The sequence below is a fragment of the Mesoplodon mirus genome, assembly GCF_964341445.2.
Source record: "Mesoplodon mirus genome assembly, chromosome: 10".
Lineage (NCBI taxonomy): Eukaryota > Metazoa > Chordata > Mammalia > Artiodactyla > Ziphiidae > Mesoplodon > Mesoplodon mirus.
Genome location: NC_138986.1, coordinates 11,923,515 through 11,946,118, shown reverse-complemented (window position 1 = coordinate 11,946,118; position 22,604 = coordinate 11,923,515). Strand labels below are relative to the sequence as shown.

Here is a 22,604-nt window from a genome sequence, read left to right as displayed (position 1 = left end):
TTACCGTCTTCTGTCTTTCTTTCACTGAGATGTACAGGAGTCAGAGGACTCTGTACTGCTCACTGCCACATCCCCAGTGCTCAGAACAGTGCGAGGCCTCTAGAAGGGCAATACTCAGTGAATTAAGCTCAAGAAACCTAATGCTTGCTAATACTCATTCTTAGTAAGTCCACAGGTAAACATTCCAAATCATGCTGTTCTTCAACTTTTTGCCCGTTTTTAAAATTTCAGCTTAAGTTTTTAGAACCTTCTTTCTATGTTAACTATTTTGTTAATATCACTGATCTAGTTTTTAGTCTTACAAAATGTATCTCTTCTTTTTGGTCACAGTCTGACCTCCTCAAATTTACCATATATTTTCTATTTTTTCCTCTACTGGCAAAATAAGCTACAGCCATCAAAACTACATTGTTGTCTGCAGAAACACAACTGAGCTCCCCCTTTCCCTTCTAGCCAAGAGAAAGGAATTATACACACACACGATTCAATATTCATATTAAATCTCAAAGTTGGCTAGAAATTCCAGCAGAGACAGTTCTCATGAGGAAAAGCATTTTTGTACTTTTAATTGAGTGGCAAGGGAAATAAACAGGTGAGAAGGTGGGCAGAGAAATATGGTGTAATCTTAGTTCTCAAACTATAAAGTACTTTAGTGAAAGAGAGGAACCTAGATTTTATTAGCAACTAACTTTTAAATTTACTCATTAGCAAGAGCTAATTTATTCATTAATGAGCTGTAAAACTAACTTTTAAATTTATTCATTAGTAATAAGAATCCTAGCCCTTATGATAGTTTATAGCTTATTTTTCTCAGTAATTAAGCTCTGGTAATTAATTGGTCCTCTAAAAATGCCAAATTCCAACTTAAAATTTCAAACAAAGATAAATAAAAAATGTCCATATTTGCAGTATCTACATTTTTTTTTTTTTTTTGCCCAAGTCCCAGGATAGTCTCAGGATTGAAGTGAGGTGATAAAATTTTAATTAAGATGTTAAATCTGATAACCTACAAGGCAAAAGCTAACGCATTGTGGAATCGGTTCCTGTATCATAAGGGAAAATGTGCTTTTCTCACTGCAGCTTCATCCAGGTCCTTAAAAGTCCTTAAGAATTCCTCTAGCAGCGAATGGCCCGGGGAGCCAGGCAAGGGCAGCTCGCTGGACTCGGATGAGGGCAGTCTGAGCAGTGGCACCCAGAGCAGCGGCTGCCCCCCGGCCGGGAGCACACAGGACGCCCAGAAACACCCCCACGAGGGCCTGGCCGACTTCTCCGACAGTCTCATCAAAGAGAGCGACATTCTGAGCGACGACGACGACGAGGAGGACGACTACCACCAGACTGGGAAGCAAGGCAGCCCCACCAAAGACATCGAGCTCCAGTTCCAGAGACTGAGGATCTCGGAGGGCCCGGACGCTCGGCCAGCTGAACAGCCGCCCGGCAAGGACAGGCAGCCCAAGCTGGTCCGGGGGCACTTCTGCGCCATCAAACGCAAAGCCAACAGCACCAAGAGGGACAGGGGAACTCTGCTGAAGGCACAGATGCGTCACCAGTCCCTGGACAGTCCATCGGAAAACGCCAACCTTGATCTCAGCTCTGTTCTCGAGCGAGAATTCAGCGTCCAAAGCTTAACGTCGGTGGTCAACGAGGAGTGTTTTTATGAAACAGAGAGCCATGGAAAGGCATAATACAGGTCAAGCCAGATCTGGGTTAAGTTGCTGGTTTCACTTTTAAACTGGGGGTAAAATGGAAATTGCAGAAAAACTATTCATTATTGGGTTTTGTGCAGTACACATTTTCCCACAAATAGTTGTAAAGATTTAAGTTATTTTAATTTATTGTGGATCAGAAAACTAGATGAAACTGGTCAGAATTTGTAAATTACTTAGTTTATATCCCTTTTGAGCAGGTATCAAAATGACTTAGAATCCTTAAAATGAAACTGCGTTCTAATTAATTTATGTGGAAAAGGGTGGGGAAATTGTGATTAATAGCTTTTAAAAGGTCATTTTTTTCCAATCCTCCGGGCATTTTCTTTGAGCTATTAGGTTCTGCTTTATTTAAAGCATATTTAAATTATTCTAATGTGGGTTAGGGGGTACAATGTGCGGATATTTCATTTTTGTAAGGTTGTAATAGATGCTGTTTATACTAAACATGTCATATCTATGCAGTATATATATTAAAAGAAAGCTTGTACTGTACCTTATTTGATGATATTTATTCTCTTTACCAAGCTGTAAAAGGGGAATAAGTCACACCTGGGGAGCACACATATGAGAAGTTCAACACTGTGGAAATCGACATCCAGTCGGCTGCCAGCCCCTGAAGTAGGAGCTACAGTCTGTAACTCTCCTTGTCATCCCCTTTTTTCTGATTTTTGCTTGAGTTCTTCTCTGAAATTGTAAGCAAAGAGGTGTGGGTCTTCATCACACATTTTTCGGTATGCGTCACAGAGGCTCTTAAAATGTAAGACAGAGAGCTGGGTGGGTCGAAGAGTAGGGTCCACATCTGCCGACTGTAACAGTTTCCCAGTGCTTTCTAATCGCCGAACTTCAGGGAATAACATTCTGAAAGGAAGAGAAAAATGTCAGAATTAATTTTACTTAAATTCTGCCAATCATCATGCTTCCTTCTACCCTCATTTGAAACCGGCATGGTTCTGACAACTTTGCACAGGCTCTTCTTCCACTCCCTAGAGCCCTGCAGGACCCCAAGCCAGTGGAGGAGGACTCTGCTTACACCACCAGGCAACAGGTACGAACCACCACTGAAGGCAGAGCTAATCGGACCTGCACAGTGTGTCCACATGAGAAAACAGTTTCTAAAGCTCAATCAATACATGTATCTTGAAGGTAAATTTTATCATATGCTCAGTTGCATTCTTAAAGAAACATAAGTTTGCTGTGCCTCACATTTTAATATAAAAATTGCGTATTATTTTTGGTGCACTTTTGATTCTCTGTAACTTGAACTTACCAGCCTTTGGATCTCTTCATCCCAAAAGAATGAGCTTTCTTTGCAAAGTTAGAAAACAGTTCATGTGAAAATGGAAAGTTATTTTCCTCTTTAAGATATTTGAAGCATCTTTAAAATTGATTCAAAGTATACATTTTAAATTTCGTCTAAATCAGATCATTGTTTTAAAATGAATAGTACAAGTGACTGACTGACTGAAATATTGCAAAGCTACACCTGGATTTTATTTTCTTCTCTCAAGTCTCAGAGGGCTCAGAAGGCATCGTGGCGAGAGGAGACTGACTTCTTCTCACAGGCCGATGGTCCTCGCAAGCAGGAGCCGCGTGTCCCTACATTCTCAGGGTGAGCTGACTGACATCGCTGAGTTCACTTTCATGGCAAGCAGGGGTCTGACCATAGTTTCTAACTATGATCTGGGACTGATTCGTGGTGTGGTGTGACTGAAGGACACCAAAAGGTCAAAGTGGGTCACAGGATTTGGTCCGTATCTGCATAGGGGACTGTGCATGTGAAGTAAAGGGGGCCCATCACTTAGCTGGGGGGTTGTCTTGGAAACACTAGGGCCAACTCCGGGCTCAGGCCAATTCCAGTATTTCTACAAGTAGGATGTACTTTCTGTAATTTTTTCCCTCCATGAATCAGGGCTATCATGTACAACCGTACATGTCACACCCTGTGTGAAAGCCAGCTTGTGTTTTACTTGCCAAGTCGTACATCCTGGCAGGGGCCAGGTGGGGTGCTGCAGCGTATCAGGGGGTGCCTTCATTCTAATTAGCACGAGGAACAAACCAGTGGCACCCCGTCCCCAACTAGAGAAGCAGAAACTCTGCTGAAGTATGAACACTGGACTAACTACAGCCACCAAACGGCAGGATGAGGTTTCTTCCATCAGCCCTCTCACATCCTCAAGAGCGTGCTTTGTGGATTCCAATGGATTCAGGATGCAGCTGTCTAGCTGTGCCTAAAGTAGTTTCATGTGCTAAAGGGACCCTTCACGAATGAGAGAACTGAAAAGGAGCTATTCTTAGAAAATAAGAAGTACAGGCCACTAAAGCTGAACCCCCTTAAACAGCTAAAGTTGACTATATTAGATGAAAATCTTTTAAAAATACACATACACTTTCCTGCCTTCGTACACAGACTACAGTTGGGCCTAATTACCCACTTTCTAGGCTGTCACCGGACGTAACACATTGCTGCAGTGACTTCAGGGCCATCAGGCCGCAGACTCTTAGGCCGCCTTCTCTGTCTGGGCTTCCGGACATACCTCAGGGCCTGGCCAGAGCAGCGCCCACGGCAGAACACAGGAGCCGCCGCTGAATGGAAACGTGCTCGTGTGGATACTTCGAGACACTGTCTTGGCTACTCAGAAGTTATATTTGCTGCCTTCTTCTAAGTACGTCTTTAAAAGCTTCAAGAGATATAACAACTGGATGGAAAGAAAGCATTTAAAACCCACTAGCTCGTGTGATGGTAGGAAATATATACTTGGTCTTTGTCCCAGGTTCTTCAGACAGAGCTTCTAAAATCTTTGGCATTTCCTGAGTGACAGGGGTGACAGGAGCATCTTTTTTTTACTCGTAACAAGCCCCTTTCAACCACACCTGGGCTCTGTGCTAATGCGGCGACTCCTGGTGGCCCCTGGAAAGCTTCAGGATGGGGAACAGTGGCAGGAGGAACCAACCACGTGACTGAAGGATGGACCTCTCTCAGCTCCACTCCTGGAAAACTGAGCTCCATCGCTAAATGCCAATGATTTAATCAATCCTGCTTAGGTAATGGAGCTTCCATAAAACCCCCAAATGACGGGGTTCGGAGAGCTTCGGGGTTGGTGAACACACTGAGGGGCTGGGAGGGTGAGAAACCTTGAGAGGGCACGGAAGCTCTGTGCACCCTGCTCCCCACATGATGCCCTGTGCCTCTCTTCCATTTGGTAGTTCCTGAGTTATAGCCTTTAAAATTGATACATGACAGCGAGTTCTGTGAGCCATTCTAGCAAATTACTGAACCTGAAGATGAACGGGATCGTGGAAATTGCCGATTTATGGCTATAAATACAAGTGGCAACCTGGAACCTGCGACTGGCGACTGAAGTGGGGACAGCCTTGCGGCACTGGGCCCATAAGCTGAGGGGCTGCGCTAACGCCAGGTAGTGAGTGACAGGACCAGAATTAAGTTGTAGGACGCCCAGGTGCTGTCTGGAGAGTTAGGGAGTTTGTCGGTGTTGGGGAAAACACCACACATTTAGTGTCAGAAGTGTCGAGACTGAAAACAGTTCAGACGGTCTGAGTCCTGAGTGAGGGGTCATGACCTCCCCAGTACAGGCTCACTATAAACTGTGCGATGTCAGTTTTAGTTTGTACTCACGATCAAACCAAACAGAACCTCTCGGTGGCATCTGAGGTTAAATCAACATTTTGCTTTCTCCTCAGTGGCCATCAAGGTTTGTTCATCACAGGATCTGAACTAAGAGTAATATTTACAGGCAGGTTGAACAATCATAAAAACAAAGTCCTTAATCTTTGAAGGTGACTGAGGAGTTTGTAAGGAGTGCTACTGAAAAGGAAAAGAAAGCGTTCTTACCCAAGCCCTCGATGGCAGTATTTCCTTCGGAACTGAAAGGCATTCTGAACGACTTTCTCCACCAGCCTGAACGGCTGCTCTATCCTGGGCCGGGTCAGGGGGGTGAAATGCACCACCCCCGAGTCCACCTTCATGGTCAGAAAACAAATATTTTACTGCCTGGTGTAATATATTAAACGATTCATCTTTGTAGAACACAGGAGGACAGGTCATCAAGAGCATGGTATGCACGAACAACCCTTTACGTGGACGTCAGTTTCCTTTTCTCCAGGCGTGTAAGATGCTATGCTTGCATCTGAGCTGCCGCAGAGAACTCACAGTTGGTTGCATCTGTTCTATAATGACATCCACTAGGCCTGTGCTTGACAGTCACTTAATTTTAGAATGCAGTTTTACAGTGGCCTTCTAAGATCCAAATAATCATTAAAGTCAGTAGGCAGATAACAGATAGCATTAGAGTATTTTATTTAGCTTTTGAATGAGTAGAAGATAAGCTACAGCCGCAGTTCTGACTATAAGGCTGGACTTCAAACCAGAGAGACACGGCAGATGGGCCCCCAGGGACCACTCAGCGCTAAACTCCCCAGAGTGTCAGAGGCACTGATTAATCAGCTGGACTGAATTCATACTCGTCTGCACGGCCACGTAACTTTCTGGTAGCGACTTTAAATGCCCCAAGAGGCACAGGCAGGATCCAAATAGAATGGAAACCAAAAATATTACTGTTTAAGTGTCAAGCTGCTAGCCGGTGGCTGAAATTCTTCATCAGAAAATAAAACTTTTCAGGCATATCTGATAAGAGGTTTATACGCTGCCCTATTCTAAAAATGGACTCATGGTGATTCACAAGGATATATTCAAAATAACAATAGAAAATTACTGAAAGTAAAGACTAACGGAGAAATGGAGTCAAAGCAGTTATCGCCCACACGAAAGCCTGACAGAGACCATGGTCTAGGAAATGGGAAGTGTATTCATAATTTACAAAAGCTTTGGTCGCTAAGGGATTATTGCTAAACTTGCTACTCAGAACATCACACAGACTCTACAAAGGCTAAGCAAGTACAGCAATTTATGAAGTGTGGGTTGTACCACTGCTTTTCAGAAGGAATTCTGTATTTTCAAATTCCATAGGGGTTATCGTGTTCTCTTGGGAGGACTTGCTCCTAAAGATCCTTGTGGCTACAAAACTCCTTAAAATGGGCCTGTAATATATGAGGATGGGGAAGTTTTTGTTTTGTTTTTGTTTTTAGGTTGGAGGGAAAATACTGGCATATGACGTGAGACTGTGTGGATGAGACGGACCAAAGACGGCCAACTGGGACGGGCTTCCAGCGGTGTGAGTGGCGTTTCTCTTGCGGGGTCTGAGCCGCCTCACCACGAGTGGCCCCACCAGACCTCCTCCCCATCGTCAGTCACTGACGCTGGCAAACGCTGGGAGTGTTCTAAGCAGTCGAGTGAAAACTGCCAACGGAGAGGACTTTCCGCCTGAAAATGCTCTCCGAAATGTCCCTCAGCCTTCAGACTATTTTAGTGACGATTATACACCTTTGGTGGAAGAGCTGTTATTCCACTGCAGAGAGTGACCATCTCAATGTTCTTATTAAATTTTAATAGTTTTTCAGATTGTGTTCTATGTGTTTCTCCAAGTTCACTAACAAATAATTCCTGTGGGAAAGTAAGTGTTTTGGTTAAAAGGCTGGGACTTTCCTTAGACCATCACAAAAATACCATGGAACAGGGTCCAGGGGTCCCAGAGAGGTCTGTGGTCAGTACAAAGAGGAGAGTACCTGGAGAGCACGTGGGGCTGGGGAGGTGACTCGGGGTTAAGTGGACAGGAGCACCCCTCTAGGGAGGGATGAAAGGTGCTTCACGTGAGAGCACTTCTGGGGAAGGAAAAACTAGACAGACGTGAACTCAGCTGTTCTAGACCGTTCTCTTGACTTTGCCCCGCCCCTTTCCGCCGTGTGCGCTCACTGGCATTCCTGTCCCACCTCTCGCTCCGCCAGCCCTCTATGACTCAGGTCCTTCAACCCTTTCAATCCAATCCTTCCAAGTTAATCAGTTCTGACAGGATTCTTCCACAGTGAGCAGCCCGCCAGTCTCCAGAGAAAATAATCTTTTAGTAAATTATGAGATAAAATTAAACCCTACTCAACCCTAAACCCATGAAATATTATCAAAACTCTAATGTTTGAATAGTATTAAGACCAAAGGCACAAAAACAGGGATAGATGCATTCTCCTTCTAGTACAGAAACTGCCACTTCCAGATTCTTTGGATTTAAAATTTTGGCCTCATCTTTATTTGCCTGATTTTATTCCTTTGAGATGATGTTTGCAAATACAGGCAACGTCTAATGTTTTTATTTAAATAAAGTTTTAAAACCCCGTATAAAAACAGCAGCACCCCGTGTACACTGTAGCAGTAGACTTCTAAAGTTTGATTATAATTTTGATACCCAGTTAAGTTGGCTAATAGTGTCTTTCGGATAAAAGAAAATTTCCACTCACAATCAAATAGTTACTATTTAGTGGAGGACCACATAAAACTCGGCGTCAAAAAGGCTCTTCCTGTAACATGTCCTGCTTCTCTGGGAAACCTGTACCACCCTCTCTTCTACCCCCGCCTCCAAACACACTTCTCAGAGTTACTCTGTATGACAGAGCCCATTTTCTCTAGAACCACAGGAAAGCTGCTCGGTAACTATGGTAACATACAAAAATGCTTTTTATTCATAAACGAATGCTTATTTAAAATTACAACTATTATTTTTCCTTGAGTTTTAAGTCCAGTAAAGGTTTGATTACAAAAAAAAGATCAGTACCTAGGCACTAGATGCACTTAAAAATGCTAGTTTAAATGTTGCCAGCCCCTCTCCAAACTCAGCCTATCAGTATACCAAAATGACCTACTAAAATTTCAAATTAGAGGATTTATAGCGACTTTAAGTATTTGCCTCTCCAATCCACTATAAGGTCAATGCTGCACAAAGCTAAGGTTATGCTTCTCAACATGAGCAGCCTTGGCTACAGGCAGGATGGAGGCGGATATCCCATTTCCCAGGCCAGGATGTCTAGGACATGACTGGTTATGAGCTCAGAGCAGCACTGTGGACTCGTAAGAGAACTGGGTAAGAAGCTATTAAATCTTAAATATTAGATATTGCTAACTCAGACCTTGAATCAACATGGTACAGGGAACACCAAAGACTGTACAGCCCAGTTTCTGACTTTGAAATGATCATAATATGCCAAAGAGCTCAGTAACTACCGTATGAAAAGGTACAGAAACAATACTGGCCATTACCTAAGAAAGGGTCTTCAACAGCTCCCATGGTGTTCGAGACCATTAAAGGATAAGCCAGTGGAGAGGAAAAACGATTAGGAGGTTACAGTTTACTTAGCCAAGATATAACCCTAACTGGGAGACCGTAGAAGGAATGATGAGAACAAAGAATGACTCCAGGGAATAATCAGACAGAGTCCAAGAACAACACAAGAAGGCTTCACAGTTCCAGGTGGTACTTAGACAGACCTGTGCACACGGGAGTGGGAAGGGTCCAGCGATTCTGAGGTGGCCGGCACCACCTGATGGAACACGGGGTCAGGAGTTCAGGAGAGTCACATTCAGTGTCAGGGGAGATGAGAGTAAGCTGAGCACGCTGGGGGATGCTTGGTCCCTCCACCCACCAGTGTCTAGTTACTCCTCAGGGTCCTATGCTGAGCTAAGGACAGTCTCCATTAGAATGTCATGGGCCCTGCAGTTACAACTTCCCCCCAATAAGGGGAGCAGTCGCAAGTCACTGATGCCTATGCTATTATAATTATGCATCTTGTAGAAAAACAAAATATTTACAAACATGTAGATCACATTTCCTAGAACTGTTTTATTCTGCCCATAATTCTCGTCCCAAGCCCAATTTAAGGACAGAATTTCCGCCGTAAAACCTTACAACGCAAAACACTCCAACAACATTCCAGGTATTCCAAACCAAGGTATTCCATGAAGACTGACTGTTAGGACCTATAGTTCTTTCTTTAAAGTTTACAATTTGTGTTTGTTATTGAAACAATATTAACTTCTGCAGATGTTCCACCACACCTTTTGTCTCCCACAGATGTCTGAATGGTTTTTCTCTTTTCCTCCTTGGAATCATACAAAAAGAACAGATTTTAAACTGTCAGTGTTTCCTCTCAGAGCACAAGCATGTAAGAGAATGACAGGGTGAGCTGAAAGCACGATGAGCAATAAGCCTAAGAGGTGCCCAGGGCGAGGGGAGGGGACGGAGAGAGCGTTTTACTGTGTGTACTGTACATGTAAACATAGGTATGTATGTAAATTGTGCCTACTAGCAACAACAAGATGAATGAGCGTCTCTTGGTCCCAAGAAAGGAGAAAATTTCAGGGATGTGAACACTTAATTCTAAACAAAGTACAAGAGAGACGAGAACTCACAAACGCTGGATTAGGATTTTCTGTTATCTTAGCCTGCAGTTCCCGAATGAGCACAGGGAAAACACCTTTCTGAAACCAGGACCTTTCCCACAAACCATGACTTCGGTGTCTGTGAAAGGGCGGCACCTGGAGGCGCCTGTGTTAACTGCCAGGACTGTGCCCCCCTCTGTGCGGGTGGAGGAGGTCCCTGCCAGGGGAGGAGCCGTGCTGTAGCAGCCCAGGGGGCGAGAGCGAGGGCGGGACCTCCGGTTTCTCATCCACAGCACAGGGAAACTCCTCTGGGATGGTTTCAGTCTAAGCAAACTCACAAGGTACTCAATTGCTGCCGCCATAAATATTACTATTACTATTATGAAAAGATTGATAAACAAATATGGATGCAAATACATTCATTCATAATGAGTCCTAACTGCCAAAGAGACACTCAAGTTGACTAGTCAGTACATCCCCTTCCTATAAAAACCACCTAACAAGCTCTGTTATGCTGAGAGGGTTGTGCAGAGGCACGGAATGGGAACAAACTCATACAGACGATGCTGCAGTGGTCACTGGCCACTCACTGGCACAAGGTACGGGGTAGCAGATGCTCCTAGGCCGTGTGATCTCAGTACCCAGGCCAGCTCTCCATTTGCACAGCTATTCTTTAAATGTGTTCATGTTGTCCTGCTCTTCCTGTTTCTGACTTGAAAGACACTGTCTTTTTAAAGATGAATGCCATAGCTACTGGATGTCCTCCTTTACATGCTGATTTTACTAGTTTAACTCATAGAGGTTTGGGGGACCTCCTATGTATGTAACCGAAGATATAAAAATAAATAAGAGAAATGATTAAAACTGATGCAAGCTCTCTAATTTGGCAACATCACAAAGTCCACATGAACCCACCCAGGACCCTAGAGTGTGGGCAGGGGCTGAAATGTAGGAGACCCAGTGGGCAGAGAGAGTCACAGGGAAGGAAGACAAAGAGGAAGAAGGGAAGAGGAGGAGAGACTGGTGAGCTGAGAGCCAGGCCTAGACGAGGGGTGTTCAGCCCCACTATCTGAGATACTACCAATAAGTGAGGACGTTTTTAAAAAAAGTCCTGCTCTTCAAAATAATTGTACAAAGAGAATGCAATGGTGAGGCCACAGCAAATACATACTTACATTATTTACGAGGTTGAAAAACTAGGCTGATCTGCCAAGTGTCACCACAAAATCTAAGACAGTCTTAATATTCTAAAATAACGTGATAAAGACATAGAAAACAAATCCTCAAGATCCTTTCACATGAAGACATAAAAAGGAGCAACAAAATGTTGTCAAAACAAATAAACAATAGAGCAAATGGCAGTGCAACCTACAAGCAGAAACATACACGACTTGCACAGAGCCATCGGGCCAGGATGGCCCCTTTAGACATTTGGGAACACACAGCAACCAGAGAATAGTCATCTTCATTTTTAACACGGTCCTCACTATCATCAACTAGTCTACAAACTACCAACTCTAAAAGATAAAGCCTTCGGGCAGCCTAAAGCATTATTTTAAAACTAAAATAACCATAAAGATGGAGGAAATAATGCACTGATTATGCTCATAGCCGATACTGTTAAGTTCCCACGACTGAGTCGGAAGAAAAACATGATTTTAAGATTAAGTCAATCACTTTAAATTTGTGGGACTGGAACAGGTAACTATCTTAATCTTACTCTGAACTTTAATTATTTTCAAGGTTGAAGAGAAAAAGCAAATGAGAAAAGACGCTGCTGTTTTTTTAAAATCAGAACCTTAACTTTTCATTGGAATTAAGTGGGTGGCATTTTAAACACACAATGACTGGGCATCATCCCTGACAACTGAATTAAGAGCCACTGGGAGGGGCCTGGGCCTCAGGGCTTTTCTAAAGCTAGGTGATGCTCAAGTGTGGGCAGGGGTGAGAGATGCAGGTCTGGAGAACTACTTCCCGCAAAGGTTTGGTATTGTTATTACTTCTCAAATATTCAGTCAAACTACCGATTCTTTGAGAAGAAAAAGAAAAGCTTGTCTTGACTATCCAGAGTATCATCGCTAAGAAAAACACACTAAGGGAATCACATGTAATTTTTTCTTAAAAACAGATAAATAAAAACATTTTAAAGAAAACAGATGGGACTGCTGAGTCACCGGCCAGCTACTCTGCAATCACTCATGAACTTGGCATGAGTGAGAAGCAAATGTTTATATGTAAAGCTACAGAGATGTCAGAGTTCATTTGTTTCCACAGCTTACTCCAGACTACCACTGAAAGGAACGACTCATTATAATGAGACTTAAAAACACATTCTGTTCTAAATGGGGGCAGGGCAGGGCTATGAGTGTATAAGGGTTTCAAAAATCACAATATTCTGGGCCTGAATCCCACATTCCTGCTACTTACTCATATTATGGACCTTAGTCAAGTTATTTAACTTCTCTGGAGCTTAGTTTTCTCACCTGTAAAATTAGGATTTCTGTTATCTCAGAGGCTTGTTTTAAGAATTAAATACCTCAACAGTACTTAGCATACAGAAAGCAGTTTATAAATGGTAGATATTAATATTACATCAAGATTAAAAACTAAAGAGCTGCAAAATTACTTAAAATGACAGTCTCTTAAAAAAGGACAAAATTATACTTTTAATCAGGTAAAGGTAATGTATTATTGTTATTTTATATACTCAAAAGCAGCTTCTGAATTCATTCAACAAATATTTATCATACGTCTACAATAAGCCAGGCACCATTCCTGGCACAGGAGAATTGGCAATTAACAAGACAGAAATCCTTGCCCTTGTGCCGTTTACATTCTAGAGGTCTTCAGCCAGAGTAAGCAGTAGAGGGGCTCAGACGGTAGGATACTTGATTTATTCTCAAGTTTAGAAACAAAAGGATTTGTTGATTGAATGGATCTTGGGTATGGAGTCAAGGATGTTTTGTAAGATCCAGGGTCCACCAAATGGCAGGATGAGTTTGCCGTTAATGGACACTGCGAAACTGGGGAGAACTGGTGTGGGGAAAGTCAAGAGCTCAGTTCTGTCCCTGATAGGTCTGAGATGTCTATCAGTGATGTCACATCAGCAGCTGGGACATAGTCGGTTGGATGTTTACAATTTTACAACCGTAAGATGCTACGCAAAAGCCCGAACGAACTTTTTGGCCAATCCAATACAAAACTTGGGTGTTGAGAAAGGGGGAAGATGGTGGAAGAGTTAAATGTGGAGATCACCTTCCTCCCCACAAATACATCGGAAATACATGGAACGACTCCTACAGGACACCTACTGAAAGCTGGCAGAAGACCTCAGACCTCCCAAAAGTCAAGAAAGTCTCCACGTACCTGGGTAGGGCAAAAGCAAAAAGAATAAACAGAGACAAAAGGATAGGGACGGGACCTGCACCAGTGGGAGGGAGCCGTGAAGGAGGAAAGGTTTCCACACACTAGAAGCCCCTTTGCGGGCGGAGACTGCGGGTGGCGGAGGAGGGAAGCTTCGGGGCCGCAGAGGAAAGCGCAGCCACAGGGGTGCGGAGGGCAAAGTGGAGAGATTCCCACACAGAGGATCGGTGCCGACCAGCACTCACCAGCCCGAGAGGCTTGTCTGCTCGGCGGCCAGGGCGGGCGGGGGCTGAGAGCTGAGGCTCGGGCTTTGGAGGTCAGATCCCAGGGAGAGGACTGGGGTTGGCTGCGTGAACACAGCCTGAAGGGGTTAGTGCACCACGCCTGGCCGGGAGGGAGTCCGGGAAAAGGTCTGGACCTGCCGAAGAGGCAAGAGACTTTTCTGGTGCGCGAGGAGAGGGGATTAAGAGCGCTGCTTAAAGGAGCTCCAGAGACGGGCGTGAGCCACGGCTAACAGAGCGGACCCCAGAGACGGGCATGAGATGCTAAGGCTGCTGCTGCCGCCACCAAGAAGCCTGTGTGCGAGCGCAGGTCACTATCCACACCTCCCTTCCGGGAGCCTGTGCAGCCCACCACTGCCAGGGTCCCGGGATCCAGGGACAACTTCCCGGGGAGAACGCACGGCGCGCCTCAGGCTGGTGCAATGTCACGCCGGCCTCTGCCGGCGCAGGCTCGCCCCGCCTCCGTGCCCCTCCCTCCCCCCGGCCTGAGTGAGCCAGAGCCCCCGAATCAAGGGCTCCTTTAAGCCCGTCCTGTCTGAGCGAAGATCAGACGCCCTCTGGCGACCTACACGCAGAGGCGGGGCCAAATCCAAAGCTGAACCCCAGGAGCTGTGCGAACAAAGGAGAGAAAGGGAAATCTCTCCCAGCAGCCTCAGGAGCAGCGGATGAAATCTCCACAATCAACTTGATGTACCCTGCATCTGTGGAATATCTGAATAGACAACGAATAATCCCAAATTGAGGAGGTGGACTTTGAGATCAAGATTTATGATTTTTTCCCCCTTTTCCTCTTTTTGTGAGTGTGTATGTGTGTGCTTCTGTGTGAGATTTTGTCTGTATAGCTTTGCTTTCACCATTTGTCCTAGAGTTCTATCCGTCCGCTTTTTATAAATCTTTTTCTTAATTATTTTTTATTTTAATAACTATTTTATTTTACCTTACTTTATTTTCTTTTATTCTCTCTCTTTCCTTCCCTCCCTCCCTCCATCTCTCTCTCTCTTTCCCTCCCTCCCTCCCTTTCTTTCTTTCTACTTTTTCTCCCTTTTATTCTGAGCCGTGTGGATGAAAGGCCCTTGATGCTGCAGCCAGGAGTCAATGCTGTGCCTCTGAGATAGGACAGCCAACTTCAGGACACTGGTCCACAAGGGACCTCCCAGCTCCACATAATATCAAATGGCGAAAATCTCTCAGAGATCTCCATCTCAACACCAACACCCAGCTTCACTCAACGACCAGCAAGCTACAGTGCTGGACACGCTATGCCAAACAACTAGCAAGACAGGAACACAACCCCACCCATTAGCAGAGAGGCTGCCTAAAATCATAATAAGTCCACAGACACCCCAAAACACACCACCAGACGTGGACTTGCCCACCAGAAAGACAAGATCCAGCGTCATCCACTAGAACACAGGGACTAGTCCCCTCCACCAGGAAGCCTACACAACCCACTGAACCAACCTTAGCCACTGGGGACAGACACCAAAAACAACGGGAACTACGAACCCGCAGCCTGCAAAAAGGAGACCCCAAACACAGCAAGATAAGCAAAATGAGAAGACAAAAAAACACACAGCAGGTGAAGAAGCAAGATAAAAACCCACCAGACCTAACAAATGAAGAGGAAACAGGCAGTCTACCTGAAAAAGAATTCAGAATAATAATAGTAAGGATGATCCAAAATCTTGGAAATAGAATAGAGAAAATGCAAGAAACATTTAACAAGGACCTAGAAGAACTAAAGATGAAACAAGCAAAGATGAACAACACAATAAATGAAATCAAAAATACTCTAGAAGAGATCAATAGCAGAATAAGTGACACAGAAGAACGGATAAGTGACATGGAAGATAAAATAGTGGAAATAACTACTGCAGAGCAGAATAAAGAAAAAAGAATGAAAAGAACTGAGGACAGTCTCAGAGACCTCTGGGACAACATTAAATGCACCAACATTCGAATTATAGGGGTTCCAGAAGAAGAAGAGAAAAAGAAAGGGACTGAGAAAATATTTGAAGAGATTATAGTTGAAAATTTCCCTAATATGGGAAAGGAAATAGTTAATCAAGTCCAGGAAGCACACAGAGTCCCATACGGAATAATTCCAAGGAGAAACACGCCAAGACACATATTAATCAAACTGTCAAAAATTAAATACAAAGAAAACATATTAAAAGCAGCAAGGGAAAAACAACAAATAACACAAAAGGGAATCCCCATCAGGTTAACAGCTGATCTTTCAGCAGAAACTCTGCAAGCCAGAAGGGACCGCAGGACATATTTAAAGTGATGAAGGAGAAAAACCTGCAACCAAGATTACTCTACCCAGCAAGGATCTCATTCAGATTTGATGGAGAAATTAAAACGTTTACAGACAAGCAAAAGCTGAGAGAGTTCAGCACCACCAAACCAGCTTTACAACAAATGCTAAAGAGTCTTCTCTAGGCAAGAAACACAACAGAAGGAAAAGACCTATAATAACAAACACAAAACAATTAAGAAAATGGGAATAGGAACATACATATCAATAAGTACCTTAAATGTAAATGGATTAAATGCTCCCACCAAAAGACACACACTAGCTGAACGGATACAAAACCAAGAACCACATCTATGCTGTGTACAAGAGACCCACTTCAGACCTAGAGACACATACAGACTGAAAGTGAGAGGATGGAAAAAGATATTCCATGCAAATGGAAACCAAAAGAAAGCTGGAGTAGCAATTCTCATATCAGACAAAATAGACTTTAAAATAAAGACTATTAGAAGAGACAAAGAAGGACACTACATAATGATCAAGGGATCAATCCAAGAAGATATAACAATTGTAAATATTTATGCACCCAACATAGAAGCACCTCAATACCTAAGGAAAATACTAACAGCCATAAAAGGGGAAATCAACAGTAACACACTCATAGTAGGGGACTTTAACACCCCACTTTGACCAATGGACAGATCATCCAAAATGAAAATAAATAAGGAAACACAAGCTTTAAATGATACATTAAACAAGATGGACTTAATTGATATTTATAGGACATTCCATTCAAAAACAACAGAATACACATTTTTCTCAAGTGCTCATGGAACATTCTCCAGGATAGATCATATCTTGGGTCACAAATCAAGCCTTGATAAATTTAAGAAAATTGAAATTGTATCAAGTATCTTTTCCGACAACAACGCTATGAGACTAGATATAAATTACAGGAAAAGATCTGTAAAAAAAACAAACACATGGAGGCTAAACAATACACTACTTAATAACGAAGTGATCACTGAAGAAATCAAAGAGGAAATAAAAAAATACCTAGAAACAAATGACAATGGAGACACGACGACCCAAAACCTATGGGACGCAGCAAAAGCAGTTCTAAGCGGGAAGTTTATAGCAATACAATCCCACCTTAAGAAACAGGAAACGTCTCGAGTAAACAACCTGATCCTGCACCTAAAGCAATTAGAGAAAGAAGAACAAAAAACCCCCAAAGTTAGCAGAAGGAAAGAAATCATAAAGATCAGATCAGAAATAAATGAAAAAGAAATGAAGGAAACGATAGCAAAGATCAATAAAACTAAAAGCTGGTTCTTTGAGAAGATAAACAAAATTGATAAACCACTAGCCAGACTCATCAAGAAAAGAAGGGAGAAGACTCAAATCAATAGAATTAGAAATGAAAAAGGAGAAGTAACAACTGACACTGCAGAAATACAAAAGATCATGGGAGATTATTACAAGCAACTCTATGCCAAAAAAATGGACAAATTCTTAGAAATGCACAACCTGCCAAGACTGAATCATGAAGAAATAGAAACTATGAACAGACCAATCACAAGCACTGAAATGGAAACTGTGATTAACAATCTTCCAACAAACAAAAGCCCAGGACCAGATGGCTTCACAGGCGAATTCTATCAAGCATTTAGAGAAGAGCTAACACCTATCCTTCTCAAACTCTTCCAAAATATAGCAGAGGGAGGAACACTCCCAAACTCATTCTACGAGGCCACCATCACCTTGATACCAAAACCAGGCAAGGATGTCACAAAGAAAGAAAACTACAGGCCAATATCACTGATGAACATAGATGCAAAAATCCTCAACAAAATACTAGCAAACAGAATCCAACATCACATTAAAAGGATCATACACTAGGATCAAGTGGGGTTTATCCCAGGAATGCAAGGATTCTTCAGTATATGCAAATCAATCAATGTGATACACCATATTAACAAATTGAAGGAGGAAAACCATATGGTCATCTCAATAGGTGCAGAGAAAGCTTTTGACAAAATGCAACACCCATTTATGATAAAAACCCTCCAGAAAGTAGGCATAGAGGGAACCTAACTCAACATAATAAAGGCCATATATGACAAGCCCACAGCCAACATCGTTCTCAATGGCGAAAAACTGAAACCATTTCCTCTAAGATCAGTAACAAGACAAGATTGCTCACTCTCACCACTATTATTCCACATAGTTTTGGAAGTTTTAGCCTCAGCAATCAGAGAAGAAAAAGAGATAAAACGAATCCAAATCAGAAAAGAAGAAGTAAAACTGTCACTGTTTGCAGATGACATGTACTATACATAGGGAATCCTAAAGATGCTACCAGAAAACTACTGGAGCTAATCAGTGAATTTGGTAAAGTAGCAGGATACAAAATTTATGCACAGAAATCTCTGGCATGCCTATATAATAATGAAGAAAAAACTGAAAGAGAAATTAAGGAAACACTTCCATTTACCATTGCAACAAAAAGAATAAAATACCTTGGAATAAACCTACCTAAGGAAACAAAAGACCTGTGTGCAGAAAACTATAAGCCACTCATGAAAGAAATTAAAGATGATGCAAACAGATAGAGAGATATACCATGTTCTTGTATTGGAAGAATCAACGTTGTGAAAATGACTATACTACCCAAAGCAATCTACAGATTCAATGCAATCCCTATCAATCTACCAACAGCATTTTTCACAGAACTAAAACAAAAAATTTCACAATTTGTATGGAGACACAAAAGACTCAGAGTAGCCAAATCAAACTTGAGAAAGGAAAATGGAGCTGGAGGAATCAGGCTCCCTGACTTCAGACTATACTACAAAGCTACAGTAATCAAGACAGTATGGTACTGGCACAAAAACAGAAATATAGATCAGTGAAACAGGACAGAAAGCCCAGAGATAAACCCACGCATATATGGTCACCTTATCTTTGATAAAGGAGGCAAGAATATACAATGGAGAAAAGACAGCCTCTTCAATAAGTGGTGCTGGGAAAACTGGACAGGCACATGTAAAAAGTATGAGATTAGATCAGTCCCTAACACCATACACAAAAATAAGCTCAAAATGGATTAAAGACCTAAATGTGAGGCCAGAAACTATCAAACTCTTAGAGGAAAACATAGGCAGAACACTCTATGACATAAATCACAGCAAGATCCTTTTTGACCCACCTCCTAGAGAAATGGAAATAAAAACAAAAATAAACAAACGGGACCTAATGAAACTTCAAAGCTTTTGCACAGCAAAGGAAACCATAAACAAGACCAAAAGACAACCCTCAGAATGGGAGAAAATATTTGCAAATGAAGCAACTGACAAAGGATTAATCTCCAAAATTTATAAGCAGCTCATGCAGCTCAATACCAAAAAAACAAACAACCCAATCCAAAAATGGGCAGGAGACCTAAACAGACATTTCTCCAAAGAAGATACACAGACTGCCAACAAACACATGAAAGAATGCTCAACATCATTAATCATTAGAGAAATGCAAATCAAAACTACAATGAGATATCATCTCACACCAGTCAGAATGGCCATCATCAAAAATTCTAGAAACAATAAATGCTGGAGAGGGTGTGGAGAAAAGGGAACACTCTTGCACTGCTGGTGGGAATGTGAATTGGTACAGCCACTATGGACAACAGTATGGAGGTTCCTTAAAAAACTACAAGTAGAACTACCATATGACCCAGCAATCCCACTACTGGGCATATACCCTGAGAAAACCATAATTCAAAAAGGGTCATGTACCAAAATGTTCATTGCAGCTCTATTTACAATACCCCGGAGATGGAAAAAACCTAAGTGTCCATCATCCAATGAATGGATAAAGAAGATGTGGCACATATATACAATGGAATATTACTCAGCCATAAAATGAAACGAAACTGAGCTATTTGTAATGAGGTGGACGGACCTAGAGTCTGTCATACAGAGTGAAGTAAGTCAGAAAGAGAAAGACAAATACCGTATGCTAACACATATATATGGAATTTAAGACAAAAAAATGTCATGAAGAACCTAGCGGTAGAACAGGAATAGAGACACAGACCTACTTGAGAATGGACTTGAGGATATGGGGAGGGGGAAGGGTAAGCTGTGACAAAGCGAGAGAGAGGCATGGACATATATACACTACCAAACGTAAGGTAGATAGCTAGTGGGAAGCAGCCGCATAGCACAGGGCGATGAGCTCGGTGCTTTGTGACCGCCTGGGGGCGTGGGACAGGGAGGGTGGCAGAGAGGGAGATGCAAGAGGGAAGGGATATGGGAACAGATATATATGTATAACTGATTCACTTTGTTATAAAGCAGATAGTAATAAAAAAAAAAGATTACCAAAATATAGCCGAACCAAAAAAACCCCAAAGTTAGCAGAAGGAAAGAAATCATAAAGATCAGATCAGAAATAAATGAAAAAGAAATGAAGGAAACGATAGCAAAGATCAATAGAACTAAAAGCTGGTTCTTTGAGAAGATGAACAACATTGATAAACCACTAGCCAGACTCATCATGAAAAAAAGGGAGAAGACTCAGATCAATAGAATTAGAAATGAAAAAGGAGAAGTATCAACTGACACTGCAGAAATACAAAAGATCATGAGAGATTACTACAAGCAACTCTAGGCCAATAAAATGGACAACCTGGAAGAAATGGACAAATTCTTAGAAATGCACAACCTGCCAAGACTGAATCAGGAAGAAATAGAAACTATGAACAGACCAATCATAAGCACTGAAATTGAAACTGTGACTAAAAATCTTCCAACAAACAAAAGCCCAGGACCAGATGGCTTCACAGGCGAATTCTAGCAAACATTTAGAGAAGAGCTAACACCCATCCTTCTCAAACTCTTCCAGGATATAGCAGAGGGAGGAACACTCCGCAACTCATTCTAAGAGGCCACCATCACCCTGATACCAAAACCAGACAAGGATGTCACAAAGAAAGAAAACTACAGGCCAATATCACTGACGAACATAGATGCAAAAATTCTCCACAAAATACTACCAAACAGAATCCAACAGCACATTAAGAGGATCACACACCATGATCAAGTGGGGTGTACCCCAGGAGTGCAAGGATTCTTCAATATACGCAAATCAATGTGATACACCGTATTAACAAATTGAAGAGGGAAAACCATATGGTCATCTCAATAGGTGCAGAGAAAGCTTTCGACAAAATTCAACACCCATTTTTCATAAAAACCCTCCAGAAAGTAGGCATAGAGGAACTTTCTTCAAGATAATAAAGGCCAAATATGACAAACCCACAGCCAACATCATCCTGAATGGTGAAAAACTGAAAGCATTTCCACTAAGATTAGGAACAAGACAAGGTTGCCCACTCTCTCCACTCTTATTCAAGATAGTTTTGGAAGTTTTAGCCACAGCAATCCGAGAAGAAAAGAAAAAAAAAATCCAAATCAGAAAAGAAAAAGTAAAGCTGTCATAATTTGCAGATGACATGATACTATACATAGAGCATCCTAAAGATGGTACCAGAAAACTAATAGAGGTAATCAATGAATTTGGTAAAGTAGCAGGATACAAAATTAATGCACAGAAATCTCTGGCATTCCTGTACACTAATGATGAAAAACCTGAAAATGAAATTAAGAAAATACTCCTATTTACCACTGCAACAAAAAGAATAAAATATCCAGGAATAAACCTACCTAAGGATACAAAATACCTGTAGGCAGAAAATTATAAGACACTGATGAAAGAAATTAAAGATGATACAGAGAGATGGAGAGATATACCATGTTCTTGGATTGAAAGAATCAACATTGTGAAAATGACTCTACTACCCAAAGCAATCTACAGATTCAATGCAATCCCTATCAAACTACCACTGGCATTTTTCACAGAACTAAAACAAAAAATTTGACAATTTGTATGGAAACACAAAAGACCCCGAATAGCCAAAGCAACCTTGAGAATGAAAAACGGAGCTGGAGGAGTCAGGCTCCCTGACTTCACAATATACTACAAAGCCACACTAATCAAGACAGTATGGTACTGGCACAAAAACGGAAAGATAGATCAATGTAACAGGATAGAAAGCCCAGAGATAAACCCACGCACATATGGTCACCTTATCTTTGATAAAGGAGGCAGGAATATACAGTGGAGAAAGGACAGCCTCTTCAATAAGTGGTGCTGGGAAAACTGGACAGGCACATGTAAAAGTATGAGATTAGATCAGTCCCTAACACCATACACAAAAATAAGCTCAAAATGGATTAAAGACCTAAATGTGAGGCCAGAAACTATCAAACTCTTAGAGGAAAACATAGGCAGAACACTCTATGACATAAATCACAGCAAGATCCTTTTTGACCCACCTCCTAGAGAAATGGAAATAAAAACAAAAATAAACAAACGGGACCTAATGAAACTTCAAAGCTTTTGCACAGCAAAGGAAACCATAAACAAGACCAAAAGACAACCCTCAGAATGGGAGAAAATATTTGCAAACGAAGCCACTGACAAAGGATTAATCTCCAAAATTTACAAGCAGCTCATGCAGCTCAATAGCAAAAAAACAAACAACCCAATCCAAAAATGGGCAGAAGACCTAAACAGACATTTCTCCAAAGAAGATATACAGACTGCCAAGAAACACATGAAAGAATGCTCAACATCATTAATCATAAGAG

At 42.1% G+C, this 22,604-nt stretch overlaps 2 protein-coding genes across 4 annotated transcripts in view; one reads left to right on the top strand and one right to left on the bottom strand.

Annotated features, from left to right (window-relative positions):
* Positions 1-2,201, top strand: part of TIAM2 (TIAM Rac1 associated GEF 2) — a 227,856-nt gene extending 225,655 nt beyond the window's left edge. For all 3 annotated transcript variants that reach the window (XM_082633581.1, XM_082633579.1, XM_082633580.1), the window contains one exon: positions 1,081-2,201. In XM_082633581.1, coding sequence (XP_082489707.1) covers positions 1,081-1,685 — 605 coding nt within the window. In that variant the 3' untranslated portion in view covers positions 1,686-2,201. The remainder of the gene's footprint in view (positions 1-1,080) is intronic.
* A 1-nt stretch (position 2,202) lies between these two features.
* Positions 2,203-22,604, bottom strand: part of TFB1M (transcription factor B1, mitochondrial) — a 70,233-nt gene continuing 49,831 nt past the window's right edge. Inside the window, exons 6-7 of the mRNA XM_082633584.1 lie at positions 5,560-5,687; positions 2,203-2,567 (exon numbers count right to left, since the gene is read on the bottom strand). Coding sequence (XP_082489710.1) covers positions 2,357-2,567; positions 5,560-5,687 — 339 coding nt within the window. The 3' untranslated portion in view covers positions 2,203-2,356. The remainder of the gene's footprint in view (positions 2,568-5,559; positions 5,688-22,604) is intronic.